At 38.4% G+C, this 12,723-nt stretch overlaps 1 protein-coding gene across 2 annotated transcripts in view; it reads right to left on the bottom strand.

Moving 5' to 3' along the window:
- Positions 1-545: 545 nt before the first annotated feature.
- The window catches only part of LOC107692800 (signal peptide, CUB domain, EGF-like 3), a 121,520-nt gene continuing 109,342 nt past the window's right edge, over positions 546-12,723 (bottom strand). For both annotated transcript variants that reach the window (XM_016491996.1, XM_016491995.1), the window contains 9 exons: positions 10,014-10,172; positions 9,710-9,913; positions 8,736-8,897; positions 8,439-8,606; positions 7,088-7,249; positions 6,646-6,843; positions 2,077-2,229; positions 1,843-1,922; positions 546-824 (listed from right to left, as the gene is read on the bottom strand). In XM_016491996.1, the coding sequence (XP_016347482.1) occupies positions 672-824; positions 1,843-1,922; positions 2,077-2,229; positions 6,646-6,843; positions 7,088-7,249; positions 8,439-8,606; positions 8,736-8,897; positions 9,710-9,913; positions 10,014-10,172 (1,439 nt within the window). In that variant the 3' untranslated portion in view covers positions 546-671. The remainder of the gene's footprint in view (positions 825-1,842; positions 1,923-2,076; positions 2,230-6,645; positions 6,844-7,087; positions 7,250-8,438; positions 8,607-8,735; positions 8,898-9,709; positions 9,914-10,013; positions 10,173-12,723) is intronic.

Consider the following 12,723-nt stretch of genomic DNA (forward strand, 5'->3'; position numbering starts at 1 on the left):
TGGCACAACAGGCAGCTCTCTTTTAACACAGACTTTTAAGAAGGGATGGATGTTTGCTTCAAGTGATAGGCCAGGTACGTTAAGTGAAATTATATTATCTTGCTGTATGTATGTCGTTTTCTGACTAAAAGCAACCAAAAAGCCATTTTAAAGTGGTTAAGTAAATAATATAATAATAATAATAATCGGCAGGGATCCCAGACCAATACAATTAGTGTGCCTCCTCTATTTTAAAACCCACGAACCGCCACTGGTCTGTACAACACAATCAGGCGTGTTTAAACTTACACGTCGCTCTTAACGGGGGTTGTGGGAACCACCCAAACCATCGTCTTCCTCTACGGGATGCCTCAGGACTGAGCGTGCAAACCACTGAACAAAAAAAACATCGACATCACAGAACGGTGACCGACACGTAGAGAAAGGAAACACTTCAGTTTGGCTGGATACGACTGCGTTACATGTAGACTACACGGAAGCTTTTTTTCCCCTCAGAGATGACTGACAAGAAAAAGAAAAGAAAAAGGTAAAGTGAAACATCTGCATAGTGTGATTGTGTGTGTGCCGTTGTAAATGTGTGTGTGTGTATATGTCCTTTAAATGTGTGTGTAGGATCCCGTTGACTCGAGGCCAGGTGACAGGAGGTGTGTGGAGACAGATGACACTTTCGACTATTTGTACGGACGCAGGAAGGCGGAGACTTTGCTGTGGATGAGGCGTATGAAGGAACGCGGGAGCATCTCTGTGGAGTCCCGAGTTGAGTACTTGTAGTAATTGTTTGGGTGAGCCAGCACGTCGAACAGAGTTTTAATCAGTTTTTTATCCTGGCGAGAAACAAAAAGGAGTGAAATGGAATGAGACCTGGAATAAACTGTCATCATGCATGGTCATTGCATGGAAACAAGCAGTTTAAACAATCTTTCTATTACTTGAAATACAGTTTAAGCAAAAATCACACTTGGAGCAAATTACGGGTTTTCGATAAAGAGATGTAGTAAATGAGACTTGTGTCTTGGAAAACACATAAAAAGTATCTTAACACATTCATTGCTGTTATTGCAAAGTTAGACTTCATTACCCTGCAAATAAAAAAATATTTTTCTTGTTTTCCAGTATAAATATCTAAACATTCTTAACTGGAGATACTTTAAATTGAAAAGCGAAAAACTAAATTAATTAAAAAAAAAAAAAAAAAGTATCTAAATTAAGTGAGCTTAAACATGAAATACATCTGCAAGTGGAGACAGAAAAGTAAACTTGTTTCAAGGGGAAAACTTATTTTTCTTACCCATTGGCAGATACTTTTTCTTGTTTTCAACAAAAATTTGCTTTTGATACATTTTTCAGAACACAAGACTTACATCTTAAAGGCACAATATGTAATTTTCGCCGCTAGAGAGCACGTATTCAAAATAAACAAAGAGACAAAGGCGTAGTTTGATGATGCCGTGACTGAGGGTGGAATCATGTGGTCTTCATCCCCACAGACAGGTCGTCTATTAAAACCACAACATATTAAAGCGTCTTTGGTGTTTTCTACAAAACAAAACCTGAAATCAAGGGGTTATGACGTCATTGGCAGGCGACACTATGGACACGGCCCGTGTCACTAGTTAAAAATAGCTTTTTTTCTCTGGATTTAAACATTCTTCGAAACATTTGGGATAATGCAAATACACAAGTCAGCAAAATATATAACACTGTTCTAGTGGTTTTTGGATATTTGAATAAAAAAAAAATCTTACATTGTGCCTTTAAGTCATTTTACTTCAAGTTAATGTATCTTAAGAATGTTTAGATATTTGTATTGGAAAACAAAAAAAAAGTCAATGCAAAACTGACCTTAAGTATTTCTTGATGGTTTTCAGAGGCGTAAAGTCTTCCATCTCTTACAATGTCTTCAACCAGTTGCTCATAGTCTTCTAAATACAAGAAAATCAAAACATTTAAGTGACGATGAAAGTCAAGAATGAATTGAAACTCATCACAAATCTTTCTCCTGAGAATTTTTAGCATTATTTTTATATACATATATATACACAGTGGGTACGGAAAGTATTCAGACCCCGACTGTACCATCGTAAGTGACGTATGGAATCTGGAATCCACGAGCGCTGTTTACATCGTTGGATTTGAAGTTGATCCAGAGGCGGCGCGATCGGGCTGTAAATGCAATCGGTCTCTCATACGTCTGACATGTTTCATAAGTGGTGATAGAGGTTGCTGACCCTAAGAAAAGAAAAGGTCAGCATTCAAATCAAAGCTAACCTATTTTTAGAAGCAAACTATCACCACTAACATGGAGAGACTGCAAACACCCTGGAAAGTCAATATTTTATTACACTAATATCAAACCTAGACTGCTGTCCAAAAGTTTGGGTTTTTAGTGTTTTTTTAAAGATGTTTCTTATGCTCATCAAGGCTGTACATATTTGATCAAAATCATATGAAATATTACAAATTAAAATAACGGTTTAATATTATAATTTATTCCTGATGCAAAGCAGAATTGTCATCATTACTCCAGTCTTCAGTGTCACATGATTCTTCAGAAATCATTAGGCTTTTTTCGCAAAGATCAGCTGCCGCCTGACAAAAGCAATGCATTCTGGTTAAAATTTTTCCGACTTTGGCGCTGCAGCAGCCTTGCGATCACATGTGTCATCAAAGTACCACGAGAGCAAAACGAGACCAGCCGCCCAGGTCAGGCGCTGCAGTTGCTCAAAATCGGCTGCGAAAGCCTTGATGACGACACACTTTATTCTCATTGGTCAGATTCTGTGATGACAAGCACGACATGTTGCGTGCTTATTCTAACAATTCAATTCCAATAATGCTCACAAATCAGTGTAGTCGCACTGTTATATTGAGTCACGTTTATCAAAAAGCACATATACCCACACTTTATAGGCATTTAAATAGTATATGAAGAGTTTGGTTCCAAAACGTTATAAATCTATTTTGATTAATTTGAGTAAAAATGTGTTTTCTTTACCAAGAAAGTGGCAAGATGAAAACCACTATTTTCTGTTTCAGACTTTCACATAGCATCTTTAGGTTATAATAACATTAAAAATTCAAATCCAGATTTAGATTTTCAAAGATTTATTATAAAATTGTATTATTTTTTCCCAAAATGCAATACATCCATGACACTTTTTTTTTTTTTCCGAAATGCAATAAATCCATTGAATCAATATAAAAGTTATTTTTCATATTGAAACTGTTGAAAATACACAAATAGTAAGTTGATCCACATATGATGAAATACACAACATAGTAAGTTGATCCACATATGACAGCCTCTGAACTTGGTCAATACTAATCTTTGCAGGCACTGGACTAAAAATACATTCACAATCAGTCAACGCTCCCAAAATGAAAACAACGGGTCACCTTGTTAATGCTATAAATTAATTACAACAATAAAAGAAAATTTCATAATGAGCATACATGAACAACAATATCACATTAAACCACAGAAATTCCAAAATGACATTTCCCTTACATTCAACTTCCAAAAGTAAAACATGACAGAATAACTCGGCGGATATCGCATTTTGCGTAAAATTAAAAATTGACTTTTCAATACCGACCAGATACAATACTGATTTTGGCGGAAACTCAATTAAAAAAAAAATGGTTTTGGCGTTTTGGAACCAAACTCTTCATATGTTTATGTTGAAATGTATTAATGAACAGATGGTGCTATATTAAGCAGTATATAAAAAGTGCTTGTGTTGCTCATGAAAACGTTTCTGAAATGTCTGTGTATTTGACAAATATTGCATATATTTCACTTCCTCTGTGATAGAGTATGCAAACACCGTGAGAGCGTGGAGCAGAAAGTGTCCCAACTTGACGCCTCTGCTTTTAATTTCGCCCCAACTGCAAGCGGCTACTCTCTCCAGCCGGTGGCAGGCTAGTGTAGTTCATCTCGAACAAGCCTATTCTGATTTATTAGCAATATGCTGATTTATTATTAATGTTGGAAACTGTTGTGCTGCTCAATATTTTTTGGAACCTGTGATACTTTTTTCAGGATTCTTTGATGAATAAAAAGTTAAAAAGAACAGCAATTTATTCAAATTCACAGGTTTCAAAAAAATATTAAGCAGCAAAAACGGTTTCCAACATTGATAATAAATCAGCATATTAGAATGATATCTGAAGGATCATGCGACACTGAAGACTGGCGTAATGATGCTGAAATTTCAGCTTTGTCGTCACAGGAATAAATTACATTTAAAATATATTAAAATAGAATACGGTTTCATTTAAATTTCTGATCTGAACGGTAGGGTACTTTAATGCTAGCTTGCTATTTTAAGCATGTTGTACTGAAAGTGTGAAAAGTGTGAAATCAGTTGATTTGAAGGTTAAGCCTAGCAGAGAACAAAAACGTACCGTTCTTCCTCATTACTAGGACATCTCCACACTCATCCTCAGATGGGAGGAAGATCTCCGGAACCACGATCAGAATCTTGCGTTTGTGTGGAGGGTTGATCGTCCAGATACACTCTACATTGGCTGGGTAGTTTCCTGGATAGTTGGGGGACTCGATGTACCCGATGAACTCGCCTATTTCACCCCCACATTCCCGATCTGAACACACCACAAACAAACAAGATAACATTATGGTAAAATGGAACATTTCTAGACCTGGATAACTTTTTATTCCTTAAATGCTTTTTATTCCCAGTGCCAAAATACAGGTTTATTCTTTATAAAACGCATCAGTTCACTCAAAATGCAATTTGCTGATCTGATATTGCTTTTATTTCCAGATTTCAAATTAGCCTGATTAATCGACTGATTAGAAGTTGCGCTTAAGAACGAATGGACTCACTCTTGCATTGAGACACACTGATGGCCCCGTCGAAGTCTGTGGTGGTGTTTCCAGGACAGGAAATGCAGTAGTTCTGTCTGAACTCAGCCTGGTAGGTTCCATGAGGACAGCGGATGCAACGATGAACTGAGGTGTTATAATAGTGACCTGGAGAACACAACACTACACACACAAACACCAATATCACATGGGCTGATTTAGCATGAAGCTTCCTTCGCACACAAGAGTCTGAGGCCCAGATTTACTGAACAGGACAAATTAATGCGAGATAGCAATTCTATTAAAGTGCGATGAAAGTGGAAAGAACTGCAGTTGATCAACGCGCAAATTAAAGAATACAGACGCAGCTGGATCATTTCCGTAATTATCAAAGCAATCTACAAAAAGCAGCACAAATTAGCTTAGGGTCGCAAACAAGCAGAGTTGATGGTAATCAGGTGCAAGTAATCTACTAAACACAGGCACAAAATGGGTTAAGACATGCTTTATTTGGTCGTTAAATAATGGCACAAATATCAGTAATGCCGAGTTCACACTGCACGATTTTAGCCCGATTTTTCACTCGCCGACAGGTTTTGTGAAATCGCCGACAAATGCCCGAAATCGGAGGCAAATCAGTGCTCGTTCACGCGAGTGACAATCACGCAGTGTGAATTATCAAAGACGCTATCTAAGGGAATCGCAGACGCCCATGAAATATTTGGCATGCTAAATATCTGGAGCTGTCGGCGATTCACAATCACGTTGTGTGAAATGAGTTCTGACTGAAAAACACTTCGGCGATGACCTACAGCCAATGAGATAGCATTAGCAATTGGCCTATATTAGGAATTAGCAGATACCTATAGCAATTGGGCTATTTTCAGGCTAGTTTTGAGTAGTAATTGGGTGGGTTTTGTAGCGAAAACCTGGCAACCCTGCACCAGACAGAGCTGTCGGCGATTCTTCCTATTGTAAAGTCATGCAGATGTATTAATGAACAGATGGTGCTATATTAAGCAGTATATAAAAAGTGCTTGTGTTGCTCATGAAAACGTTTCTGAAATGTCTGTGTATTTGACAAATATTGCATATATTTCACTTCCTCTGTGATAGAGTATGCAAACACCGTGAGAGCGTGGAGCAGAAAGTGTCCCAACTTGACGCCTCTGCTTTTAATTTCGCCCCAACTGCAAGCGGCTACTCTCTCCAGCCGGTGGCAGGCTAGTGTAGTTCATCTCGAACAAGCCTATTCTGATTTATTAGCAATATGCTGATTTATTATTAATGTTGGAAACTGTTGTGCTGCTCAATATTTTTTGGAACCTGTGATACTTTTTTCAGGATTCTTTGATGAATAAAAAGTTAAAAAGAACAGCAATTTATTCAAATTCACAGGTTTCAAAAAAATATTAAGCAGCAAAAACGGTTTCCAACATTGATAATAAATCAGCATATTAGAATGATATCTGAAGGATCATGCGACACTGAAGACTGAAGTAATACTGCTGAAAATTCAGCTTTGCATCACAGGAATAAATTATGTTTGAAAGTATATTAAAACAGTAAACCATTATTTGAAATTGCAATAATATTTTATAATATTACTGTTTTCTTCTGTATTTTTGAAATAAATGCAACTTTGATGAGCATAAGAGACTTCTTTAAAAAGCATTACAAATCTTTCTGATCTCAAACTTTTGAACGGTAGGGTACTTTAATGCTAGCTTGCTATTTTAAGCATGTTGTACTGAAAGTGTGAAATCATTTTTGACAGTTGATTTGAAGGTTAAGCCTAGCAGAGAACAAAAACGTACCGTTCTTCCTCATTACTAGGACATCTCCACACTCATCCTCAGATGGGAGGAAGATCTCCGGAACCACGATCAGAATCTTGCGTTTGTGTGGAGGGTTGATCGTCCAGATACACTCTACATTGGCTGGGTAGTTTCCTGGATAGTTGGGGGACTCGATGTACCCGATGAACTCGCCTATTTCACCCCCACATTCCCGATCTGAACACACCACAAACAAACAAGATAACATTATGGTAAAATGGAACATTTCTAGACCTGGATAACTTTTTATTCCTTAAATGCTTTTTATTCCCAGTGCCAAAATACAGGTTTATTCTTTATAAAACGCATCAGTTCACTCAAAATGCAATTTGCTGATCTGATATTGCTTTTATTTCCAGATTTCAAATTAGCCTGATTAATCGACTGATTAGAAGTTGCGCTTAAGAACGAATGGACTCACTCTTGCATTGAGACACACTGATGGCCCCGTCGAAGTCTGTGGTGGTGTTTCCAGGACAGGAAATGCAGTAGTTCTGTCTGAACTCAGCCTGGTAGGTTCCATGAGGACAGCGGATGCAACGATGAACTGAGGTGTTATAATAGTGACCTGGAGAACACAACACTACACACACAAACACCAATATCACATGGGCTGATTTAGCATGAAGCTTCCTTCGCACACAAGAGTCTGAGGCCCAGATTTACTGAACAGGACAAATTAATGCGAGATAGCAATTCTATTAAAGTGCGATGAAAGTGGAAAGAACTGCAGTTGATCAACGCGCAAATTAAAGAATACAGACGCAGCTGGATCATTTCCGTAATTATCAAAGCAATCTACAAAAAGCAGCACAAATTAGCTTAGGGTCGCAAACAAGCAGAGTTGATGGTAATCAGGTGCAAGTAATCTACTAAACACAGGCACAAAATGGGTTAAGACATGCTTTATTTGGTCGTTAAATAATGGCACAAATATCAGTAATGCCGAGTTCACACTGCACGATTTTAGCCCGATTTTTCACTCGCCGACAGGTTTTGTGAAATCGCCGACAAATGCCCGAAATCGGAGGCAAATCGGTGCTCGTTCACGCGAGTGACAATCACGCAGTGTGAATTATCAAAGACGCTATCTAAGGGAATCGCAGACGCCCATGAAATATTTGGCATGCTAAATATCTGGAGCTGTCGGCGATTCACAATCACGTTGTGTGAAATGAGTTCTGACTGAAAAACACTTCGGCGATGACCTACAGCCAATGAGATAGCATTAGCAATTGGCCTATATTAGGAATTAGCAGATACCTATAGCAATTGGGCTATTTTCAGGCTAGTTTTGAGTAGTAATTGGGTGGGTTTTGTAGCGAAAACCTGGCAACCCTGCACCCTGACTACCACAACCCTTAGTAAATAACCTTGCATGATTCATTTACATTTTTATTACTCTCCTCCCAGAATATTTCTCATTTTTATTTAACTTATATGATATATACATATATATATATACTATATATACATATGATATAGTAAAATAACTAAAATTTAAATAAAAAGTAACAAAATACATACAGATATTTAAGAAAAATGAATAAAATGACAAAACAACAGAATTACTGAAACGTTAACTAAAAAGAAAAGAAAAGATAAAAACTAATTTGAAATATTACTAAAAACCTATAATAGTATCTCAATGATGCCAAACTGGTGTAAACAACATACAAATTGTGCACCATGTTTTGCTCCAAACATTATTTTGTCCCCACTGTCTAGCTTTATGTAAATGCACTGCACTGTAGAGTCTCAAAATGTCTGACCTTTGACCTCACAGTCATTAAAGGAGCTGGCGCCCTCTCTTTTGGTACCGAGCCCACCTCCACAGGGGAAACAGAGTGTTCGTCCTGGGTCGGGCTGGTACGTTCCCACGGGGCACGGTTGACAGGGCTTGAACCCGTCGCTGGAGAAATAACCAGGCGGACATTGACCTATAAACAGACAACAAATGACCAAGAATGGTTAAAAGTGTACTCTTAAGAGAAAAATGAAGAAGTGCCTAGTGCAGCAAACATTTACATCTATTACAAGTAGAAGGCACACTGATTAAGTCTAGTTACCTGCACATGACGTGATGTTGCGGGCCCCTACTGGGCCATGGCGGTCTCCTCCGGGACAAAGGTCACAGGCCAGCTGACCTTCACGTTCCTGGAATGTTCCAGGTGGGCACTGGGCGCAGCGTTCCTGCTCACCATGGTAGTATGACCCAGGCAAACATCTGACTAAGAGAGAGCAGCCAGCAGGGGGCAGCAGTGAGGAAGCTGAAATTCTGAGCTCTGTTTCTTTTTTGTTTGTTTTTTGACAGATGCAACTTTGAAATTCGACTCTAAAGACCTTGTGGTTTTAAGCGATGAATGTAAAATGCTATAATTCGTAACCCAAGACTTGAAAAATTGTGAACTTTGCTTTAGTTGGTTTTGTTTCCATTGCATTTGTTGTCAGTACTCCCAATTCCTTCTTATAAATGTTTGCAAGCAATCTCAGATAACTATCGTCAAAGAATAGCAATGGCATGCAATGTCTGTTCATTTAACACATTTTGCATCACTTCTGCATAAAAAACCAGACAAGCTGAGGCGATCAGAGTCCAAGCCAAATCTCTTTCAGCAACATTTTTCTATATGCTGCAGGTTCGTTTTATGAACCTTATTGCAGGACAATTTATTTCATATTTCACATATTTTATTTATATAAAATATCATTTCTAGGTATTTCTTGGGAAAAACTGCTATGGAATATAAAAGCAAACAACAACACATTTTCACAGAAAAAAGGGGTGAACTGTATCAGCGTCATAATAATCTCAAAAAAGTAGACCTAAAACTTTTATTCATGAGTCGCTAATTTAGAGTCTCAGCTAAATAGCCTACAAGTCAACTGTTTTGTGACAGTGCAAGTCCCAGACCATCTCTAGTAGATGCTCTCGTTCGTTCTTAACAGTTGGCACTTTGTTTAAAGATAGCTCTCTTGCATCAAGTTGCAGTGGAGAAGGGGGTTAATATAAAACAAACCCCACTCACTCTTCCGTTCTTACCACAGCGGCCGCTGTCTTTTTCTCGGCCCGGTCCACAGTTCTCCTGCCTCATTCCAGCTTGTGGGATCTTCTGTGCCACCTCGTACTCCAATCCAGCCACACGGATGAGGAAACGCTCCTGGTTAATGGATTTTTTCAGGGCTTTAATGTATGACTTCATCTGCTGCTCCATGCGCTGCCTTTGACACATCATGTTACAGTTCCCTACAGGAGAACAAGATGAACGTCATGACCTTCCACGCTCATCCTGCATTTTCTGTAGGTAGGTAGAGGGTTTGTTTTAGGTGGAGGATGTCAGACTCACCAGTGGCGTCTCCTGGCTTGACCTCAGCCTCCAGCTCCAGAGTGATGCGCGTGACCTCTTTGCTTGATGGGTTACGTGCCCGACGACCTTTGGCCTTCTTAGACGAGTCGCACTTCAGGTTAACGAACGTGACCAGGCAGTTGTTGCACGGTTGGCCACCTGGAAATCAAGTTATTATTCACACAAAGAGGGTTTCACATTTTTTGGAAAGACACTATTAGATTGTCAACTTACTAACTCTTATAAATATATAGCATGAAATTTGCAATAATGGGGATTTAAAGGCATCCAAAAATGAAAATAGTCATTATTTACTCATCTTCAATTTAGGCCTTTTTTTTTTTTTTACATATAAACAGGCGCACACAGAGCAAATCACATATTGTGAACGAGATGCACATATGCTTCTGTGTTTACCATAGGTGTATGCTTGTGTGTAGATCATTGTTTAGATCAGGGGTGGTGAACTCCGGTCCTGGAGGGTTCAGCTCCAACCCTAAAAAACTATCCTGCCTGTAGCTTCCTAGTAACCCTTCAGACCTTGATTAGCTTGTTCAGGTGTGTTTGATTAGGGTTGAAGCAAAACGATTGCCTTGACCAAATACCCACACTTGCGGTCTTTGCACTTGACCACTTATACGACGTATTTCCTGTATTTGGCCCAAGTGTTCAAGTGAGGATGAAGAAGTTTGTGTGTGTCGAACTTTTCATTACCTGATGGGACACACTTATAGTGTAAAAATGCAAGTGTTTACATAGCTTTATTTTAATTTTAATTTTAAATACTTTGCACTTTAAAATCAACTTCTAAATGTCTGTTCAGTAGTCCCTATAACATGACATTTTTAATTTGTGTTGCTTCTAATTAAGTGATAAAAAGCAGTTGCAAATGTTGTACAAAATAAATATCACCACTACTCATCTTTGCACCAATAAAATGTAAAAACACTGTTTTTCTACCAAATTATATGTAATATCTAATTATTATATTAATATTTAACTTGCATTGGAAAGGTTTCCGTGACCTCTCGCGAGATCTCGGCAAAAAGTCTCATGATTTATTCCAAAACATGATGCATGATGGGATACACTAAGCCTCGAATAGCGCTCCGGAGCGGTATTCAAGATAGTGTGGATTTAGTGTGCGTTAAGGGTACTGCACTTTGGCGTTTTGAAGACCTGGGACAGTCTTGCGCACTTACTTCCTGTCGCGTGCACGCGCTCTCAAGTGGCCAAGACTGCAAGTGTGGGTATTTGGACAAGGGGTCTGAAGGGACCGACGTTCGCCACCCCTGGTTTAGATCGTCATATAAAGTGCTCGTACAAAGACTTGGATTATGTGGATTCGTTTTACCATGCCTTCACAACCTTAAAATGCCCCTATTATGCCATTTCTAATATTGCCTTTCAGACAGTGTGTAATGTAGCTGTATGTGAATGTAAACAATCTGCAAAAGTGCACTATAAATAAAGTTATTGTCTCCCAAAATAAAGAATTGGCTCTATAAGTATGATAAATAATAGATGTTTATATTTTCTATCGAGCGTTAAAAATATGGAACTATGGCAATGGGAGTATCATTTCTGACACATGCTGTAGTGTTGGGTCGTTCTTGAACGATTCGTTCATTTTGAACGAATCTTTAATGTGACTCGGGAAGAACGAGTCGTCTCGGGGAGTGATTCGTTTAGTTGCGCATGCGCAACATCCTATAGGTTCTGTACTGGAATTAGTCAAGTAGTTCACCTGTTTCGAGTCTTTGGGTTTTTCGAGTCATTCGTTCATCATGTGACAGCCCCATAAGTTTAACCAATGCAGTCTGAGCCGGAAAGAGACTTATTAATAATAACCAACTCTTTATTTCCTTTGTTACAACATTCAGTGTTATGGAAAAGAACCATAATGACAGAAATTCACACATTTATAAACTGTAAGAAGTAAAAAGCTACAATTTGAGACCAGAAACGCATCACGTAACTGTAAGAGTAAATAATAATTATAATAATGATGATGATGATAATAATAATAATAACTATGCACCCGTTTGTAAGGAAGCTTGTAAATTAACTAATTTCTCTATCCAATGCTGTCACGTCACGTGACAAAAGAACGAACGATTCGAAAGACTCGAGAGATGAACTAATCAATTCTCTTTCCGGCTCATAGACTGCATTGGTTAAAGCATATGGGGCTGTCACGTGATGAACGAACGACTCAAACCCGAAGACTTGTCAGATAAGAGGTGAAGTGAGCTAATCATAGACTGAAGACCCAGGTAAACAATGAATTAATATTTTCTGTTTCTTATAGCAGTTTTGTATTGTTTGTAGTGTGATCAACGTTTGCGTAAGTAGTAGATGTGTTAGGGAAGTAACACGCAACATTTTAATTATATTTTGCTAAAATGAACGAAATGACTCGAAAAAAGATTCATTCATTTTGCTGAACGAGACTCAAAGGTCCGAGTCGGTAAAATGATCCAAACTTCCCATCACTAACATGCTGTACGCGATAGACCAATCACAACAGACTGGGCCATCCAACCAATCAGAGCAGAGTAGGCTCAGGGAAAGGAGAGGTTTAGAGCAGGGCTGCAAGAACTAATCAATAAAATCGATAATGAAAATTATCGACAATGAATGTCATTATTGATTAGTTGCGTCTACCCACCATGCACGGAAAACTTATGCCAGTCGCATCAAATTATAC

The sequence above is a fragment of the Sinocyclocheilus anshuiensis genome, unplaced genomic scaffold, assembly GCF_001515605.1.
Source record: "Sinocyclocheilus anshuiensis isolate Anshui unplaced genomic scaffold, SAMN03320099.WGS_v1.1 scaffold871, whole genome shotgun sequence".
NCBI lineage: Eukaryota > Metazoa > Chordata > Actinopteri > Cypriniformes > Cyprinidae > Sinocyclocheilus > Sinocyclocheilus anshuiensis.